This window comes from Narcine bancroftii, chromosome 1 (genome assembly GCF_036971445.1).
Source record: "Narcine bancroftii isolate sNarBan1 chromosome 1, sNarBan1.hap1, whole genome shotgun sequence".
NCBI lineage: Eukaryota > Metazoa > Chordata > Chondrichthyes > Torpediniformes > Narcinidae > Narcine > Narcine bancroftii.
The window spans coordinates 38268183-38290277 of record NC_091469.1 but is presented as its reverse complement, the minus strand read 5'-3'; the positions used below and the strand labels follow the sequence as shown (position 1 = coordinate 38290277).

The 22095-nt window shown below is 39.6% G+C and overlaps 1 protein-coding gene across 3 annotated transcripts in view; it reads left to right on the top strand.

Moving 5' to 3' along the window:
- Positions 1-22095, top strand: part of LOC138757214 (ADAMTS-like protein 1) — a 464147-nt gene that overhangs the window by 408178 nt on the left and 33874 nt on the right. For all 3 annotated transcript variants that reach the window (XM_069924203.1, XM_069924193.1, XM_069924209.1), the window contains 2 exons: positions 17025-17099; positions 18907-19064. In XM_069924203.1, the coding sequence (XP_069780304.1) occupies positions 17025-17099; positions 18907-19064 (233 nt within the window). The remainder of the gene's footprint in view (positions 1-17024; positions 17100-18906; positions 19065-22095) is intronic.

Sequence of the window (22095 nt, the reverse complement as noted above, 5' to 3'; positions counted from 1 at the left end):
ACTCCCCCACTCCTCCCCAGGGTATCCAGTTCCAATTATGACAACTCTTGTCAGCTTGTTCATTATCAGTTACAAACAATAACATCATGGTATTCAATAAAATTGGGATCAGGGAATAAGAACAGAAAATGTGTCTCCAAGAACAGAAAGTACATTTTGCAAGTGTGGTGCCACCTAATTTCTTTGAAGCTAACTGTTACTTGGGGGACCAGAGCTCCAACTAAAACCAGATAATATCTAATTACAGTACAACCCTGGTATCTGGAATTCAAGCAATCGGCAGAAAACAAAACAAAAAAAATTCTAAAAATTAAAATAAATAAGAATAAAATACTAGGTAAAAATATGTATGTTTATAATTGTAAAAGTATATGTTATTTGAAGTCACACATAAACCTTTGGTGAAGATGGGAGTAAATATGCAGCCAGTGAAGTGCCTTGGTCATGCTTTGCTTGTTGCAGCTGTTTGATTAAAGTTGTATTTGAATAAAATTGTGTGTCCCAGGTTGAAGAGCTGGTTGCTGCCACTTTTCATTGGGGTGACTCTCTAAAAGTGTCTCCTTATCCCTGTAAATAAGAGTTGATTCAGTCAGAGCCTTTATCTGTAAATTTGGGGGAGGATGGGGTTAATTATAATGTTATAGCATTCAGACGGCTCTATGGAGGAAGAGGAACATGCAGATGCAGAAACAGTTAAATGTTGACTGAAAATAAAATAAAATTGATACACCATCCATAATCACAATAGATTTAAATTGTGGAACTGATAGGGTTTTAGGAACTATAGACCGGAACAACCGTCAACCCCACTGACTGATCAAGACAGAGTGGAATGGGGAGCATGCAAAGGGCTATGGGTAGGATCATTCTTGGGTGGCGTGTCCAGCCGGTAACAGCCAATCATAGCATAACAGTGATGCTTTAAGATAGGAATGGCCAACCTATAGCGCATGCACCAAAAGTGGTGCTTTGGAAGATTAGAAGTAGTGCATTGCACCCCAGTGATAATAATAAAAACAGTATGCTTACTCATGCAAACATTGTTAACCAAAACCGATTTGTAGAAAAAAAATTTATAGCTGGAATTCAAGTAGCTTGAAGCTAGAAATGGGTTTTTATTGTGAATAAATCTAAAACGCAATTTTGATAAGATGAAAAGACACCGTAGCACCAACTCATATGCAATGGTTACAGGATGTTGTGTCTTGCTTGAGTTTGGAGAAAATTAGATATAATGTTAAAGAGACCAAGGTTGAATTTGACAAGACATGGGGCCCATTCATGGACTATTATCATAATTTGATCACTTAGGCAGGGGTTCTGGGGTGTTTTCTATCCGGTCCGAGAGCCGATACTCGAATTTTGCCAGTCAGTTTACAATTGGCACTTGTGCGCCACAGAATTGTGCTTTGTTCATCCTTTGTGAACATTTGCAGTAACTAATTTAACTCCAAACATTAGAAGCTTGGCAAAATCAAAACTGACTCACAAGTCTAATTAAGGTAAGTAATGCCTATCTTGTTTTTATATTAACTCAATATAGCATGTAAAAATGCTAAATCCGTCCATATTAGCATATTTTTACAAGAATTGAATGGGGGTACAGGAGTTGTGTGGTGCACCTGAACTCGTGCATGAAATGTAAAAGGTTGGCCACCCCTACTTTAAGGTTTATATATTCATGCAAGTAATGTTTGTTCAGTGTAAGTACAGTGCTGTATTTTTGCCTTTGTCTTATAAACTTTATTCTTAATGCATGTGTATTAGTTAGGCATTGTAAATGTAAGTCTCAAGAAACCAGAAAATATTATTACCCAGCATCTACTAATACCCATAAGTGCTGGATACCAGGGGTTTTACTATACTTAGTCCACAATGTCACACAAGCATGATTCAGTTCATTTAAATGTACTATCCTTGTGCCTACCATGCATCATTGACGGTGGGAATGGCAGACAGGGCAGGGATATGCTTCTCCTGCAGAATGTGGATAGTCCGGGAAGCCAATAATATCTCTGATGACTTCATCTGTGAGAAGTCCATCCAACTGCAGCACCTATAACCATATAACCATTTACGGAGCGGAAACAGGCCATGTTGGTCTTGCGAATCCGCACCGGGTCACTCATTTTGTGCGCCCTCTTCAGGCAATGGTCCCGATGGGTTTGGCCCTCAAATTCCAACTTCAGTGGCTGAATTCTTCCGTTATTCCACCTTGGCAAACTCCAAGAGTCTCGTTTGCAAAACGTTTTCTGGCCCAAATGATCATGATTTTTTTGTTTGCTACCACCAGTGCTATTTTGATAAATGAGGTTTGATATTTGGTCCATTTGTCATTTATTTCCATTAAATTATCTAATAGATATAGCTCCAGGTCCCCCGTGAAGGCCACTCCAATTTTCCCTATGCATGTTAGAGAATTGGAACTGTGGATGGATGAACTCCAGATTATTAGAGAGACTGAAGGAATGATCGACAGGAGTTATAGGGATGCAATCGCACCAAGGGGGCAGGAGGAAGGTAGCTGAGTAACAGTCAGGAGAGGGAAAGGGAACAGGCAGTCCATGCAGGATACTCCTGTGACCATTCCCTCGAGTATACCTCTTTGGACTCTACTGACTGGGATGGCCTATCTGGGCAAGGCAGCAGCCAGACCAATAGCACCATGGTCAACTCTGAGCCTCAGAAGCGAAGGGTGAAGTCAGGTAGAGCAATAGTCATATGGGGACTTGATAGGATTATAGATGGGAGATTCTGCAGCTGCAAAAGAGACTCCAGGATAGTGTGTTGCCTCCTGGGTGCTAGGGTACAGGATGTCTCTGAGCGGGTAGAGAATGTACCAGTGATTGTAGTGCATCATGGTATGAATTACATAGACAGGACTGGGGTAGAGGTCCTGCAAAGTAGGTTTAGAACAGGAAGATGGTGCAGACAAATGATTGGCTGAAGAGATGGTGAAGAGGCAAGGTTTCAAGTTCTTGGATCATTGGAACCTTTTCTAGGGAAGTGGAATAGATTGCAGCTGAATTTGAGGGGAACTGATATCCTGGCAGTGAGGTTTGCTGATGCTGTTGGGTGGGTGGAGAGATTTAAACTATATTCACAGGAGAAGAAGCAGAAGAAGAGGTGGTTGGTGCACTAGTAAGGTCTGCTGGTAGGGAGTTTATGTGAAAGGACAGACAGATAGGGCAAAATTGCAGCCATTAGGATGAGTTACAAAGAATCAGGGATCCAGAGTAAAAAAAAAGTAACAAATAAAGGGTTAAAAGTTTTGTATTTAAATGCACGCAGCATAAAAAAAAATAAATGGATGGTCTTGTAGTACGTCTACAGTTTGGCATGTATGATGTAGCCATCACGGAGTGATGACTAAAGGATGGTTGTCATTGAGAGCTGAATTTCACAGTGTATTGAAAGGATAAGTAGGTAAGCAGAGGGAATGACGTAGCTCTGTTAGTTTCATCTAGATGTTCTGGTTTCCTCACACCATTCAAAATGTACTGGCGGTGTAGGTCAATTGGGTGTAATTGGTTGGGAAGGGCTCATGGGCCAAACGGGTCTGTTATTGCTGTGTCTAAATTTTAAAAACTATAAATCACAAATGTCATCCTGCGATTCAGGAAAGCAGAAAGGCAGTCGAAATTAGCCTGATGTCAGTGGTTGGGAAAATATTGGAGTCGATTGACAAGGATGATGTTACAGAGTACTTGGAGGCACATGACGAGATAAGGCAAAGCCTTAAGGGAAAATCTTAATTGACAAACCTATTGGAATTCTTTGAAGAAGTGTCATGCAGGCTGGATAAAGGAAATGCACTGTATTCAAGTTTTTAGAAGGCCTTGAACAGGTGCTGCACATAAGAGCCTATGGCATAACAGGAAACATGCTAGTGTGGGCAAAGCATTGGCTGATTGGCAGGAAGCAGAGAATCGGAATACAGAGATCATATTCTGCTTGACTGCCAATTTGTAGTAGTATCCGAAGGCATCAGTGTTGGGGCTGATTCTTTTTATGTTCATATCGTAGATTATGGAATGAATGGTATTGTGGCCAAGTTTGCTCTGCTTGTTAGGGAGGACATTATTGCCGTGAGGTGGCAGGATGGTATGGAGGGATCGACCAGTGAGGCTGTTTGGGTGGAATTGAGGGGTGGAGGAGGCAAGAGGGTGCTAATAGGGGTGTATTACAGACCACCAAATGGGCCAAGGGAATTAGAGGAACAAATTTGTAGGGAGATAACGTATATGTGTAAAAATCATAGGGTAGTGATCATGGGAGATTTTAACTTCCCACACATTGATTGGGATACCCATACGGTTAGAGGGCTGGATGGGCTGGAGTTCGTTAAATGTGTTCAGGATTGTTTTCTAAATCAGTTAGTGGAAGAACTGACTCTGGATGGTGTAATACTGGATCTCCTGTTAGGGAACGAGCTAGATCAGGTAGCGGACATTAATGTTGGAGAACCAATTGGGTCTAGTGACCATAATTCTGTTAGTTTTGGAGTAGTTTTAAGGAAGAGCAAGGAGAGGCCTAAAGTTGAGGTTCTGGATTGGAAAAGAGCAAATTTCGTAGGAATAAGAAGGGATTTGGGGAGTATTGAGTGGGACAGGATATTTTCAGGTAAGGATGTTAATGAAAAATGGAGGATATTCAAAAAAGAAATTTTGAGGGTACAGAGTAGTTATGTCGCAGTCTGGATCAAAGGAAAAGCTGGAAGTCATAGGGAGGCTTGGTTTTCGAGGAATATTGGAAATTTGGTTAGGAGAAAAAGGGAGGTGTACAAGAGGTATAAAGAGCAGGGAGCTGAGAAGTTGAAGGAGGACTTCAAGGAGTGTAGGAGGAATCTTAAGAAAGAAATTAGAAAGGCCAAAAAAAGGCATAAAGAGGCTTTGGCTGACAGAGTAGAAATAAATCCAAAGGGTTTCTATAAGTACATTAAAAGTAAAAGATTAGTGAGAGATAAAATTGGACCCCTTGTAGATAGCGAGGGTAGGCTGAGTGAGAAGTCTGAGGAAATGGGGGAAATTTTGAATGATTTCTTTGCCTCGGTATTCACTAGGGAAAAAAATGTTGAACCAGTTGAAATAAAGAAAAATAGTGGGGAGGTCATGAAGCATATAAGGATAACCGAGGAGGTAGTGATGGCTGTGTTAAAAAAGATAAAGGTGGATAAATCTCCCGGACCGGACAAAATATTCCCTAGGACACTCTAGGAGGCTAGTGGACAGTTAGTGGGGCCATTAATAGAGATATTTAGGATGTCACTGGCCACGGGGGTGGTACCAAAGGATTGGAGGGTGGCACATGTAGTTCCTCTGTTTAAGAAAGGGTCTAAATGCAAACCTGGGAATTATAGGCCTGTAAGTCTGACGTCTGTGGTGGACAAGTTGATGGAAAATGTTCTGAGGGATGCTATTTACAAATTTTTGGAGGTACAAGGATTGATAGGGAGTAATCAGCATGGTTTTGTCAGGGGTAGATCATGCTTGACACACCTGATTGAGTTCTTCGAGGGGGTTACAAAAAAGGTTGATGAAGGGAAAGCTGTGGATGTTGTCTATTTGGACTTTAGTAAAGCTTTTGACAAAGTTCCCCACAGGAGGTTAGGAAAAAAGGTGGAGGCATAAGGAGGTAGTGAAATGGATTCAGCAGTGGTTGGATGGAAGGTGTCAGAGAGTAGTGGCAGAAAATTGTTTGTCCAATTGGAGGCCGGTGACTAGTGAAGTTCCTCAGGGTTCGGTCCTGGGTCCACTATTATTTGTTATATATATTAATGATCTGGATGTAGGGGTAGAAAATTGGATAAGCAAGTTTGCGGATGACACAAAGATTGGTGGTGTTGTGGACAGTGAGGTAGATTACCGTAGATTAAAAGGTGATTTAGGAAGGCTGGAGGTGTGGGCTGAGAAATGGCTGATGGAATTTAATACAGATAAATGTGAGGTGCTGCATTTTGGAAAGGCAAATTTAAATAGGTCATATACATTGAATGGTAGACAATTGAGGAGTGCAGAGCAACAAAGGGATTTAGGAGTTATGGTAAATAGTACCCTCAAGGCTGATACTCAGGTAGATGGTGTGGTGAAGGCGGCATTTGGAATGTTGGCCTTCATAAATCGGAGTATTGAATTCAAGAGTAGGGAGGTTATGATGAAATTGTACAAGGCATTGGTGAGGCCAAATTTGGAGAACTGTGTACAGTTTTGGTCACCAAATTATAGGAAAGATATAAACAAAATAGAGAGAGTGCAGAGAAGGTTCATGAGAATGTTGACAGGATTTCAGGGTCTGAGTTACAGGGAAAGGTTGTGCAGACTGGGGCTTTTTTCTCTGGAGCGTAGAAGATTGAGAGGGGACTTGATAGAGGTGTTTAAGATTTTAAAAGGGACAGACAGTAAATCTGGATAGGCTTTTTCAATTAAGAAAGGGGGAGATTCAAACTAGAGGACATGGTTTAAGATTGAAGGGGGAAAATTATAAGGGGAACATGAGGGGAAATTTCTTTATGCAGAGAGTGGTGGGGATGTGGAATGAGCTTCCGGCAGACGTGGTCGAGGCGGGATCATTGGTTACATTTAAGGAAAGACTGGATCGTTACATGGATAGGAGGGGACTAGAGGGGTATGGACCGGGTGCTGGACAGTGGGACTAGGAGGGTGGGGATTTGCTACAGCATGGACTAGTAGGGCCGAACTGGCCTGTTCTGTGCTGTAAGTGGTTATATGGTTATATGAAAAAGGGTGGAGGAGGAGGTAATGTTAAGGAAAATGACTCAGACAGATTAGGGAAATTGTCAGAGAAGTGGTAAATGAAACACTATGTCAGAAAGTGTACGGTCATGCGCTTTGGTAGAAAAAATAAGCAGGCAGGCTATTTTCTAAATGGGTACTGTAATGCGACTGATTGCACTCAGAGACTTGAGAGGAGTACAAACACACTTTTAATAGCTTACAATCGATGGCCAGTATACACAATAGTCCTCAGGTGAATCTGAAGTAAGGTGGGAAAACCTGGGTTTTTATTGGAGTAGGTGGGGTTGGAGACAAAGGAGGGGCCAGCCATCTAAACTACACACAGTCAGTGAATTTCTGTTCCATACAGGTCCAAAATTAAAAATACCCAAAAGTTAAGAGACCTGGGAGTCCTTATGCAGAATACCTTGAAGATAAACTTGCAGGTTGAGTCGGTGGTAAAGAAGACAAATGCATGCTGGCATTCATTTCAAGAGGAATAGAAAACAAGAGCAGGGATGTGCTATGAGGCTTTATGGGGCACTGGTGAGGTCTAAGGAGTATTTTGAGCAGTTTGGGCTCCTCATTTAAGAAAGGGAGTACTGACTGGAGAGGCTTCAGAGGAGGTTCACAAAGATGATTCTGGGAATGAAAGGGTTGTCATATGAGGAGTGTTTGACAGTTCTTGGTCTATATTCATTGCAATTTAGGAGAATGAAGGAACTCATTGAAACATTTCTAATGTTGAAAGGCACGGGGAGAGTAGATGTAGAAAGGTTGTTTCCCATGGTTGGAGAGTCCAGGACAAGAGGGCATGACTTCAGGATTGAAGGGCGTCCACTAGAACAGAGATGTGGAGGAATTTCTTGAGCCTGGGTAGTGAATCTGTGGAATTTGTCACCACAGTGGTTATGGAGACCAAGTCATTGGTTGTATTTAAGTCAGAGATTGATAGGTTTTTAATTAGCCAGGGCATCAAAAGGTTATGGAGAAAAACCCAGGCAGTCGGGCTGAGTGGGAAAATGGATCAGCTCATGATTAAATGGTGGGGCAGACTCGATGGGCTGAATAGCCTATTTATGCTCCTGTGTCTTATGGTTTTATCCCCATTTAAATCCAAATGCACAAGCACTTTCATTGGATGGGATGTGCTGACTTTCCATTTTGATATCTATTTGTCCATCTGTCTTTCTTTAATTATCAGTAGCCAAGGGCAGAAAATTGTGCAATTCATTCTATATTAGACCACGCCATCAGCACCTGACAAGATAGCAGGCTGACGTCTCTCTACAGGATGCACACCAACATTACTCTGTGGGATAGCAGGCTGATGTCACTGTGAGAACATTCTGATGTCACGCTGCAAGACAGCACACTGACATCCATCTATGGGACAGTATGCTGATGTCACTCGGTGAGTCACCAGGCCAATGTCACTCTGGGAGAGCACTCTGATGTCACACTGCGAGACAGCACACTGACATCAATCCATGGGACAGCATGCTGACGTCACCCTGTGAGTCACCACGCTGATGTTACTCTGTGAGTCACCAGGCTGATGTCACTCTGTGAGACAGCACTCTGATGTCACTCAGGTGATTTCACTCTATGGGAAAGAACACTGACCTCATTCTGCAGGACAGCACCCTAATATATTTACTATTTTCTATGTTTGCTTACAACTGTACAACATTTATCAGCTAACAAATGTTTATATCTTCTGCAGTAGCTTTGTAACCTTCACTAATCTCCTTGAACAAAATAGAGAGAGCAGCCAATCTTCGAACATTATTCTGTCGTGAAATTTTTGTCAGCAATTTGTTTATCAGGAATTTTCATGTTACTAAAAAAAATGCAATTTTTTTGGATTACAAAATTCAATGCTAATCACACAAAGGACAGTGTAAGAATTGATCCTTTGGCCCACCATTATGCCAATCTATCTCATCACATCTGTCTGCATATGGTTTCTTTCCTATTCATATGTCTGTCTGAATCCCTTTGAATAATGAAGTGTGACAGAATGCCATTCAGAAATGCTGAGAACTTTATTGGTATTTCTGCAGAGTAATGTGTTGTTCATACATTTTCTTTCATGGATTATTGCATCCTTATCCTATGGGCCACACCCAAATGCTCTTTGGCAGGACCATAGTCCTTCTGGTTAAAGTGCTTCCACAGTGCTATAGGATTGTAATTCTCAGATTTAGCAGCAGGACCTATGTGTGATTTTGCACCCCAGTAACTGCTCCTGTTTTCTGCATGGTTTATGTTTTGGTTGATGTCCAAAAGTCATAAAAAAGAAGCTTAAAGCACAATTGCCCATGTCCAATGTTGTAACACTGATTGCATCTGGGTCTTTTAAATGAACAGGATTGTGGTGTTTGCCCTCAGTCAACCAAAAGCATTTTACTTATCCCTGGATGCAATTTATAACTTGAAAACACTTGTATTTTGGCATCAGGAAATAATGGATTTAATACCACTCCAATGATTAGTACATATTTTATTTTTATGCTGGAGTGGTGATCTGATGTCATATTCAAGGTGCTGCCCTTTGATTGAACGATTGTGTTAGTTTGCCAATTCTAGTGATTTTAAAAAGGGCTGGGAATTTTTGTCCTATTATAGATAATGACACAAAAACAAATTAAAAGTTGATTACCTCATTTAAAATTTGTTCTATGAAATATTTCAATTTATATTATTATATGGATGCATGCATAACTCCTTTACCCATATTGAATGATGAAAGTATTTCTTCTGAGCAGGCCAATCTGCTTGGAATGTTAATTGATATCTTGTGCTGTTAGATTCAAGATGAGCAATTGCATCAATTACAGAAATATAAATTCATGATGTGAATTTTTAATTAATTCATGAAACATTGCATGAAAATTCAGTTGAATTCAATCATGTTTCAGCTTTTCCGCAATTTCTCCAGTTATAAGTTGAAGATTGCCTTATATCAAATCAAAATTCAGATTTATTGACAGACTACAGATGTGACATCACATACAACCCTGAGATTTTTTTTCCTGCAGGCCAGCAGAATTTCTACTTTTCGGTAACTGTAAACTGTACTGTATACAAAAGAGAGAAATGTAAATAAAGAAAGAAATGTAAACAAACTGTGCAATACAGAAAAAAATAAATATTCGTTAATAAAAAATTTGCAAAGTAAGAGTCCTTAAATGAGCCTCTGAGTCTGTCGTTTAGGACTCCGATGGTGGAGGGGTAGCGATTGCTACGGAACCTGGTGGTGTGAGTTTTGTGGCATCTATACCTCTTTCTTCATGACAATAGCAGGAAAAGACCATGTCCTGGGTAGTGTGGATCCTTCATGAATGCTGCTGCTTTTCAACAGGAGCATTCCATGTAGATGGTTGATGTAGTAATTAGACCACTGCCTTTACAGCGCCAGCAGTCAGGACTGGGGTTTGAATCCAAGTCTGTAAGGAGTTTTCCCTGGGGGCTCCGGTATCCTCCCAGTGTTCAAAATATACCAGAGGTGTAGGTTAATTGGGTGTAAATTGGGCGGCATGGATTCGTGGGCTGAAATGGCCAGTTACCGCATTGTACGTCTAAAATTATTTAAAATATTTTCTCGATGGTGGGGAAAGTTTTGCCTATGATGTACTGGGCTGTGTCCACTACCTTTAGCAGTGGCTTCCACTCAGAAGTATTGGTGTCCTCATACCAGGCTCTGTTGTAGCCAGTGAGCACACTTTCCACTACACATCTATAAAGATTGCCAAGATTTCTTTTTTTTTTTTTTTTTTTTTTTTTTTAATTTTTTATTTTTCACACCATAAATCACAATAGCCATGATATACACTTTTTCTTTTCCACACATTTACAGTGACTTTTTCTCCCTCCCCCCTCCCTCCTCCCAAGCCACCCCCCCATCCCTCCCCCCTCTCATCCATTTTAGTTATACAATCTAGGTTGCATTAATTCAGTTAGACAATGTTGTCATTCAACAAAAATACACCAGAAATTCTACTGAGTCCATTTTTTTCTTCTCTTCTCCTTCCATCAACTTAGGTAATGTTTGTTCCCGGTAGGTTTTCGCTATTGTATTTAATGTAAGGCTCCCATACTTGTTCGAATATTTCAATATTATTTCTTAAACTATATGTTATTTTTTCTAATGGAATACATTTATTCATTTCTATATACCATTGTTGTATTTTCAAATTATCTTCCAATTTCCAGGTTGACATAATACATTTTTTTGCTACAGCTAGGGCTATCTTAACAAATCTTTTTTGTGCATCCTCCAAGTCAATTCCAAATTCTTTATTTTTTATGTTACTTAGGAGAAAGATCTCTGGATTCTTTGGTATATTGTTTTCTGTTATTTTATTTAATATCTGATTGAGATCATCCCAAAATTTTTCTACTCTCTCACATGTCCAGATTGCATGAATTGTTGTTCCCCTTTCTTTTTTACATCGAAAACATCTATCAGATACTGTTGGGTCCCATTTATTTAACTTTTGCGGTGTAATGTATAGTCTGTGTAACCAATTATATTGTATCATACGCAGCCTCGTATTTATTGTATTTCTCATCGTTCCAGAGCATAACTTCTCCCATGTTTCCTTTTTTATCTTTATATTTAAATCTTGTTCCCATTTTTGTTTAGTTTTACCATTTGTTTCCTCATTTTCCTTTTCTTGCAGTTTAATATACATATTTTTTATAAATCTTTTGATTAACATTGTATCTGTAATCACATATTCAAGGTTACTTCCCTCTGGTAAACTCAAGTTGCTTCCTAATTTATCTTTCAAGTAGGATCTCAGTTGGTAATATGCCAGCGCTGTATCTCCCGTTATATTGTACTTATCTCTCATTTGTTCAAAGGATAAGAATCTACTTCCTGAAAAACAATTTTCTATTCTTTTAATCCCTTTTTTTTCCCATTTTCTAAAGGCAAGGTTGTCTATTGTAAAAGGGAGTAGCTTATTTTGCGTCAATATTAGTTTTGGTATTTGGTAATTTATTTTATTTCTTTCTACATGTATCTTCTTCCATATATTGAGGAGATGGTGTAATACTGGAGAAGTTCTATGTTGTACCAATTTTTCGTCCCATTTATATAATATGTGTTCAGGTATCTTTTCCCCTATTTTATCTAATTCTAGTCTCGTCCAGTCTGGTTTTTCCCTTGTTTGATAAAAATCTGATAGGTACCTTAATTGTGCGGCTCTATAATAATTTTTGAAGTTTGGCAATTGTAAGCCTCCTTGTTTATACCATTCTGTTAATTTGTCTAGTGCTATCCTCGGTTTCCCCCCTCTCCATAAAAATCTCCTTATTATTTTCTTTAACTCTTTGAAGAATTTTTCTGTCAGTTGTATTGGCAATGCCTGAAATAAGTATAGTATCCTTGGAAAAATGTTCATTTTAATACAGTTTATCCTTCCTATCAGTGTTAGTGGTAGCTCTTTCCAATGCTCTAAATCGTCCTGTAGTTTTTTCATTAGTGGATTGTAATTGAGTTTATATAATTGGCCTAGATTTTTGTTTATTTGCACACCTAGGTATCTTATTGCCTGCGTTTGCCATCTGAATGGGGATTCCTCCTTAAATTTTGAGAAATCCGCGTTATTCATAGGCATTGCTTCACTTTTATTTACGTTTATCTTGTATCCCGACACTTCTCCATATTCCTTCAATTTCTTATATAGTTCTTTTATTGATAGTTCTGGTTCTGTTAAGTACACTATCACATCATCCGCAAACAGACTGATTTTATATTCCCTGTCTTTTATTTTTATTCCTTTTATATTATTATCTCTTCTTATCGATTCTGCTAGTGGTTCTATAGCTAGCGCAAACAATAATGGTGATAGTGGGCATCCCTGCCGCGTTGACCTGCTTAAGTTAAATTGCTTTGATACATGTCCATTTACTGTCACTTTCGCTAACGGTCCCTTATATAATGCTTTAATCCAATTAATATACTTCTCCGGTAAACTGAATTTTTGCAATACTTTGAACAAGTAATTCCATTCTACTCTGTCGAAGGCCTTCTCTGCGTCTAAAGCAACTGCTACTGCCGGTGCTTTATTTCCTTCTACTGCATGAATTAAGTTAATAAATTTACAAATATTGTCTGTTGTGCGTCTTTTTTTGATAAATCCAGTTTGGTCTAAATTTACCATTTTCGGTACCTGTTCTGCTAATCTGTTCGCTAATAGTTTAGCTATTATCTTATAATCTGTGTTTAGCAAAGATATTGGTCTATATGACGCTGGTGAGAGTGGATCTTTCCCTTGTTTTAGTATCACTGTAATTATTGCTGTTTTACATGAATCTGGTAAGTTTTGTGTCTCATCAATCTGGTTGATTACATCCAGGAGGGGCGGTATTATTAGGTCTTTAAATGTTTTGTAGAATTCTATTGGGAGTCCATCCTCTCCTGGTGTCTTATTATTTGGTAAATTTTTTATTATCTCTTGTATTTCTACTGTTCCAAATGGTTCTGTTAATTTATTTTGTTCCTCTATTTGTAGTTTTGGTAGTTCAATTTTAGTCAAAAATTCATCTATTTTCCCTTCTTTCCCTTCGTTTTCGGTTCGGTATAATTGTTCATAGAATTCTCTGAAGTTTTCCTTAATTTCTTTTGGATTATATGTAATTTGTTTGTCTTTTTTCCTTGTTGCCAATACCGTTTTCTTAGTTTGCTCTGTCTTAAGCTGCCATGCTAGGATTTTGTGTGTTTTTTCCCCTAGTTCATAATATTTCTGTTTTGTCTTCATTATATTCTTCTCCACCTTATATGTTTGTAATGTTTCATATTTTATTTTTTTATCCGCCAATTCTCTTCTTTTGGTTGTATCTTCCTTTATTGCTAATTTTTTTTCTATGTTTATTATTTCCCTTTCCAACTGCTCTGTTTCCTGATTATAGTCCTTCTTCATCTTGGTTGCATAACTTATTATTTGCCCTCTAATGAATGCTTTCATTGCGTCCCATAGTATAAACTTATCTTCCACTGATTCCGTATTTACTTCAAAGTACATTTTTAATTGTTTTTCAATAAATTCTCTAAAATCCTGTCTTTTAAGTAGCATGGGGTTTAATCTCCATCTATACATTCTTGGAGGGATGTCTTCTAGCTCTATTGCCAATAACAGGGGTGAGTGGTCCGATAATCGTCTAGCTTTATATTCCGTTTTCCTAACTCTCCCTTGTATGTGGGCTGATAACAGGAATAGGTCTATCCTTGAGTATGTTTTATGTCTAGTCGAGTAGTATGAGTATTCCTTTTCTTTTGGGTTTTGTTTCCTCCATATGTCCACAAGTTTCATTTCTTGCATTGATTTAATTATAAATTTGGTTACTTTGTTCTTCCTGTTAATTTTTTTCCCCGTTTTATCCATATTTGGATCCAAATTCAGATTGAAATCCCCTCCTATTAGTATGTTCCCTTGCGTATTAGCTACCTTCAAAAAGATATCTTGCATAAACTTTTGATCTTCTTCGTTAGGTGAATATATATTAAGTAGATTCCAAAGCTCTGAATATATCTGACATTTTATCATAACATATCTCCCTGCTGGATCTATTATTTCCTCTTCTATTTTAAATGGCACATTTTTGCTAATTAATATAGCCACTCCTCTTGCTTTTGAATTATACGATGCTGCTGTTACATGTCCTACCCAATCTCTCTTTAATTTCTTGTGCTCCAATTCAGTTAAATGTGTTTCTTGGACAAATGCTATATCTATTTTTTCCTTTTTCAGTAAATTTAGTAGTTTCTTCCTTTTAATTTGGTTATGTATTCCATTAATATTTAGAGTCATATAGTTCAGCGTAGCCATTTTATATTTTGTTTATCTTCTCTTTCCGTTTTTCCATCATTACCTTTCCTCCTTTTCCATTTCTGTTTTCTTATTTTCAACTCTTTACCAGACAACATTCCTACAACATCCAACATTTTCCTTATTCTCCTATTTCTATCTTCTTTATCCCCAATCTCCCCTTCCCCTCCTGAGTTGCCCTTTATCCCTTGTCGGACAACCACATCTCCCCTCTCCATTTGGATTTGCGAATCCACTCGCAAGCGTCAACTGATTTTGCAGTGACCGCTCTTTTCCCCCCACCCAGCCCCCCCCAGAAAAGATTTCGTTTTTTATATGTCACAAAGGTCACTCTTTTAGTTCCCTCCTTATTCTCTCTATTCCATTACCTTCCCTTATTAATTCTTGTCTATACTTTCTATGTTTTCCTCTAATTACAGATACTTTCACATATGCCCGTTGTCTCTATTCACTCTTATACCTCTTTACCCGCATACATATCAATCGTGGTCATTTTTACCCTCCTTACCCGTCTTCATCCCTCAGTCTATTTTTGTCTTTACCCACATACATATCAATCGTGATAATTTTTGCTCTCATTACCCGTCTTCATCCCTCAGTCTATTTTTGTAATTGTTCTGCAAATTTTCGTGCTTCTTCTGGATCCGAGAATAGTCTGTTTTGTTGTCCTGGAATAAATATTTTCAATACCGCAGGATGCTTCAGTGTAAATTTATATCCTTTCTTCCATAAAATCGCTTTTGCTGCATTGAACTCTTTTCTCTTCTTTAGGAGTTCAAAGCTTATATCTGGATAAATGAAGATTTTTTGCCCTTTATACTCCAGTGGTTTGTTGCCCTCTCTTACTTTTTCCATTGTCTTCTCCAGCACCTTTTCTCTTGTAGTATATCTTAGGAATTTTACTACAATAGATCTTGGTTTTTGTTGTGGTTGTGGTTTAGGGGCCAATGCTCTATGTGCCCTTTCTATTTCCATTTCTTGCTGTAGTTCTGGACATCCTAGGGCCTTAGGGATCCATTCTTTTATAAACTCCCTCATATTCTTGCCTTCTACATCTTCCTTAAGGCCCACTATCTTTATGTTATTTCTTCTGTTATAATTTTCCATTATATCTATTTTTTGGGCTAGTAATTCTTGTGTCTCTTTAGTTTTTTTATTAGATTCCTCCAATTTCTTTTTTAAGTCTTCTACCTCCATTTCTGCTGCTATTGCCCGTTCTTCCATCTTGTCCATTTTTTTCCCCATTTCTGTTAAGGTCATATCCATTTTATTTATTTTCTTTTCTGTGTTGTTTATTCTTCTTCTTAAATCATTGAATTCCTGTGTTTGCCATTCTTTAAATGACTCCATGTATCCTCTAACAAGAGCAAGTACCTCCTTTACCTTGCCTATCTTTTCTTCTTCTATTTCCCTGTACTCTTCCTCTTCCTCTTCTTCTTCCTCTAGGTTGACCATCTGTTGTTTCTTTGCTGCCCTTTCCTCCTCTTCTTTCTTGTTTCCATTGTCTTCTGTGGTGTCTTCTTGCTGCAGGTGTTCTGCAGCTGTCGTTGCCGGCTGTGGAGATCGACTCCCCAGCTGGTCCCCCCTCCCGTCGGTGTGTTTTTTTGTATGCGCATCGCGCATGCGCGAGGAGTCGCGCATGCGCGGTTGCGCACTTTTACTCGGCTCTGTGAGCCATTGTTGTAGTTCTCTTTCTACCGACCTGAGGTAGTGGGGTCTTCTCTCCGCAGCGGGCCTCTTCGGACAGGTAAGGCCTTCACCTTTTTCCTCCGTTGTCTTCTCTTCCTCTCTTCTTTCCGTTGATTTTGATTTTTCTCCTTTTGTCTCCATCTTCTTTCCACCTTTATATTCACTTTTCTTTAACTTGTATTTCTGTGCCTTTGTATTTTCTCTCGTTTTTCCCGACTTTTCTGGAGAGGGCTGGAGTTCACCGTCCGGCCACTACTCCATCACGTGACTCCTCCTTCCCAAGATTTCTGATGTTATACTGAACCTCTACAAACTCCTGAAGAAGTAGAGGAACTGACATGCTTTCTTTACGATGACATTAGTATGATGGGTCCAGGAAAGGTCCCTACCTCTGATTCCCCCAGTGATATCTGGATCTTCATCGATATATGCTTTGAATCATTTGATTAAATTCACTTAGAAGGCAAATTGTGTTTAACCAACAGGGCCTATTGAGATCTTATGTGTTTAATAAAATATTTTAAACAATTGTTTTCATTCTGAAAAGGAAATATATCATGCTCAAGTTCATTTTCCGTAATGAAAGATAACAGGTAAAAACATTCCATATCATTGTATTTTTGTGCTCTTGTGTCTCTGATGTCATTCTGTGTAAAGCAGTGAACAAATTATATACAAAATTTATTTCAGTACAATACACATTAGAAATGTTTAAATACTTTTTAGCTGAAAAGTCTAATTCTTTAAATTCTTTTTGCAGTGGATGACACTATCATTGCTATTCCATATGGAAGTCGGCATGTCCGAATTGTACTCAAAGGCCCAGACCATCTGTGTAAGTTGACTCAGATTTCACAACTCAATCCTTTTCTAATCTGCTGTTTATTGCTGTGGTTTTGGAACTCATCCTACTTGATGTTATGGAAAACATTTAGTAGAATTAAGAACAACCTTCCACCCTGTAGGCATGGATTAACGTGGATAGCATCCATCAATATGTACACTTCAATCAGTACTTTCATGGTAGGATTTGTTTCTTGTCTGTTTGCAACGCAGATAGATCTGAGTTGATTGTCTCTGAAAATTAAGTAAGTGTTTTTCTGTGATCCTTATTGTTGTATGATGCAAATAAGAGATAGGTATGTCTGTTTCAATCATTTCCATTTGCACTCCTTTCTTTTTTCAGAAGAGCTTGTGGTTTGGATGTGGTTTCTTTTAGATGTCCATTTCAAAATGAAAACAGGCTTGAGACACACTCGTTCACAGAGTTGAAAATTGAAATAGATCCTTTAAATACCTTGATCCTCGTTGGTTATTGTCTATAAAAATTAATAAACAATCAATGACGGTCACAATGAAACAATTTTCTGTACATCTTCCCTTTTCTGAGTTTCCTTCCCCTTGTTGAAAGGAAAGGTTAGAAATTTATTTAATCTTTTTTAAAGTGTAATTTTATCCATTACTCAGCTTTTCTGATAGATGGATTGGCCCTTTTGTTTGCTGACACATTTAGCAGAGCATGTTTGCCTTCATTGGCTAGGGCATTGACTGCAAGTGTTCGGACAAAACTTCGTAGCAATACAAAACTTTGGTTAGGCCACATTTGCAGAACTGTGTGGAGTTCTGGAGGTTCCACTATAGGAATAATGAGTAGGCTTTGATATGATACAGAAATGTTTACTAAGATGCTGCAAAATTAGAGTGCTTTCGCTAGAATGAAACATTGGACAATGTTGGATTGTTTTATTTGACCATTAATGGGGGTCGAGCAACCATTGCTCAGTCTAATGTTCACTATTGCTGGATCACTGCCAGTGTCAGACTTAGTGTTTCCAATACACTGCACAGTGTGCGTTGCCGAGTACTCCCATCAAAGTACCCTTTGTCTCATGTCCAATCTTCCCAATCTATGGCCAAATCTCTACACCCTGTGTTCCTGACAGACTGACCATTGTCTGATGTCCTTTGGGCATTGGGAACATTTTGTACTAAGTACAGACAAATGTTTTTGACATTTGCCAGGTTCTAAGGTTCAGAGTCCTCTATACACCATCCTGTGTTCCCAAAGCACTGCCAGCTCTTATTTCTGAATTTTTCAAGAGCCAAGAATTGCTGGCAAACCAATAACTATTGCCCATCACTAACTGACCCTAAGAAGGTGGGGAGCAGGTTCCTTCTTGAACTGCAGCAGTCCATCAGGTAAACGTGCTCCCAAGCGAATGTTGGGGAAAGAGTGAGACCCATCAAAATTGTATTGAGATTGGATATGGGAAACTCACTTTGAAGGGTCTTTTTTTAACTAGTGTACCACCTGGATCTGGATTCGGGTGCCCTCATTCTCACTGAAGCAATCTGTTCACAGGTATACATTAACCAGTGAAGTTTAGGGATGCATGGTATCTTTGCAAGCATTAACAACTTTAGTTGTCCTGAGTTGCACCATGCCACCCTCATGAACTAGACAGATGGAAAACCAGGGACATTGCAGGCTACTCAGTCGCTACCTGTTTATACATCACAGCCAGTTCCCCAAATAAAATTTCTCCTGTTGTGCAAATAAATGTTGCACTGCAAGATAGAATTTCCAGTTCATTGTGTCTAAAATCTGTTCTGAATTACTTTCTTTAATTCATTTTTCCAAGATTTTGAAACAAAGACTCTTCTGGGCCAGAAAGGGGAGAACAACCTCAGTACACCCGGACCCTTCAGCAGTGTAAACACGAGCTTTGATTTCCAGAAACTCCCAGACAAGGAGATTCTGAGAGCAAATGGGCCACTTGGAGCAGATTTCACTGTGAAGGTAAATCATTGTCTTATTTGCATTTAAAGTCATTATAATTTTCTTTTTGATTTGTAGAATGAAAAAAATGCTAGTTCTTTTGTTTAAATTTTAGTCATTTATTTAGGAACTGTGAATTCTAACACATCAATTCATGCTAGTTCAGGATTGTAATTAGTTATAAGATGTGTAATGAAATCTCAGTGCATTAATATTTCTGCTTAATTTAGCTACAATTTTCTTACTTTCTTAAGTAAAAACTGAATACTCAGTTATATCTTTAGATGGGGCTTTAAAATCCATTTTGAATTCCAGTGGGAGTGAGTGTTTATAAGTTACAAGATAATGAAGATAAATCTGATCTGCCAGCAATTCCATCTTCAAAGCAAACACAATAAGAAATGCAGGCAAATTACCTGCTGGCAGCCCAGGATGACTCTAATGCCACATTCTGTAACTTGAAGCTGAATTATCAGCTCCATTACCAAGATGCTTATTTGCCTTTTCACTCCCTCCCTTTCTGTCACAGCAATGGTGGTAGCTCTGCAAAACTCCTGGGTTCTTTTATGATTAACTCTCAAGGGTCACCAAAATGAGGTTAGCACAGAAGTAGCTCATTCTGTACAGAGTCTGCAATACCAAGTTAGAGCCAGCCTGATAACTGAAATAATTCCTGACAGCTGTGGAGGAAAAGGTTTAATTCATAACCCACAAAGGTATAAGTCATTGTCTGGCCAAGATTCTTCTCCAGTGCAGAGGAAAATATCTAAGTTGTACATTGGTGACTACTCTCAGGCAAATGTAAATCACAAGATTCTGTAGACATCGTGGTTGGAATAAAAACACACACAAAATGCTGGAGAAGCTCAGCAAGTCAAACGGTGTCCTTAATGTAGCCAAGCTGAAGATACATAAGATACAAAGGTGAAGATGTATGATGCACAGTAAGTAATTCGGGAGGCTGAGACAGAGTCACCAATCTACCGGCTTTTATTCACAATGGACAATGACCTCATCCTGTGGGCTTTCTGGGGAAGGGTTAGGGTGATGGAGGCTATATACAAGGACAAAAGAGGGAGGAGCCAGGAAATCAGGAATGCAATACTGTTCAGCAGTTCATCACATTTTATAACTGACGTTTTGGGCTTCATCAAATATGAGAAAATGCCAGCGAGTGTCTGAACAAAAGAGTGTGAGGGAGGGGGGGGAGATAGCAAAGGCAGGAAATGATAGGTGGAGAAAGGAGGGAGGGGGCAGCAGCAGTGAGGGGGAGGAGGGATGGCTGGGTGGGTAGGAGAATTGGAAAGACAGGAAAAGAGGGAGGGGAAAGAAAAGGCGAGCAGGTTTAGTGGAAGGTACAGAACCGACATTTTGGGCTTGAGCCCTTCATCAAAGTATGAGAAAATGTTGGCAAGCATCCGAACGCTGGTCAGAGGGGACCAGGGCAGATGAGCGAGAGATGAAGGAGATGGAGGAGATGCATGTGAGAGCTGAGTTGGGAGATAAGCTGTCCACCACTGCAGTGTTAATGTCCTCTGTCTGGAGAGGGCCCAAACAGAAAATTGTACCTCCAATATGTGGGTGGTCAGGGTGGGACAGTACACAAGGCCATGGACAGACATGTGAGTGCAGAAGTGTGACCCAGAATTGAAATGGTTGGCCACTGGGAGGTTGCTGTGATTGCAAACGGAGCAGAGATGCTGAGCGAAGCGATCTTGCAGTCTGTGACTGGTCTCTCCAAAGTAGAGAATGCCACTAAGAGTACACCGTATGCAGTAAATAAGTCCTCTGGATGTACAAGTGAAATGTTGCTTCACTTGAAAGGCCTGTTTTGAGCCCCAGACCACGGTGAAGCAGGAGGTGTGGGAGCAAGCAATGCACCTCCTCTGGACACAGGGAAAGGTGTCAGGGGTGTGATGAGTGGTGAGGGATGAGTGCACGAGGGAATCATGGAGGGAGCAGACCCTGTAGAAGGCTAAGAGGGGAGGAGAAGAAAAAAATTTGTCTGGTGTTGGGATCCTGTAGTAAGTACCATAAATTCCAGTGGATAATGTGTTGGATGCAGAGGCTGGTGGGGTGGTAGGTGAGGATGAGAGGGATTTTGTGTTTGTTGCGTCAAGGAGCAGAGGGCGCCTTGGCAGCTGAGGAGGAGATGCAGGTTGATAGTGGTGGAGGGGAAGCCACATTTGTGGAAGAAGGTCTGGACTAGAAGACCTCATCTTGGGAATTGATGCAGCAGAGACGGAGAAATTGAGTGAAGGGAATGGAATCCTTGCAGGGGACAGGGTGTGAGGAAGTGTCGTCCAGGTATTTGTGGGAGTTGGAGGATTTGTAGTATACGTAGGTGGACAGCTTATCTCCCAACTCACCCTCCACACGCATCTCCTTCATCTCTCGCTCATCTGCCCTGGTCCCCTCTGCCCAGGGTTTGGATGCTTGTCAACATTTTCTCATACTTTGATAAAGGGCTTAAGCCCAAAACGTCAGTTCTGTATCTTTGCCTTTGCTACATAAAGGACACAGTTTGACCTGCTGAGCTTCTCCAGCGTTTTGTGTGTTTTTTACTCTCAGGCCAGAATAATGCCAGAATTTCCATTTCTGTATCTCATCTGGACCTTTCGGGATGGGAAAGTTACAAACTGGAAATTTGTCCTCAGAGTGCTGTGAAAAGAATGTGGTGATGTTGGGAATAATAATTAAGCTGCAATCAAGCAAAATTGACTAGAAACATCCCACTGGTCAAGAAGGACACCTGTTCACCTTCCACTTTGAAATGCGCCAGTGTCATCAACAATGAGGCAATCGCCATGTTTAATATTCCAATACGACTCTCAACTTTGTTGGCCCTGGGACACCTGTTGCTTACTCACAGTCCTACCAGCTAGTACTTAAGCTGTTCCCACTGCAACCACCTTATCTCCAGAGCCAACATTCACATTAGGTTACAGCATACCAGGCTGTTACATGGTTCTCTGGAGGTAACTACATTCATTGAGCACTGCTCACACTGAACACCCTTACATCTCCAACTGCATTTTTAGAATCAAAGTGA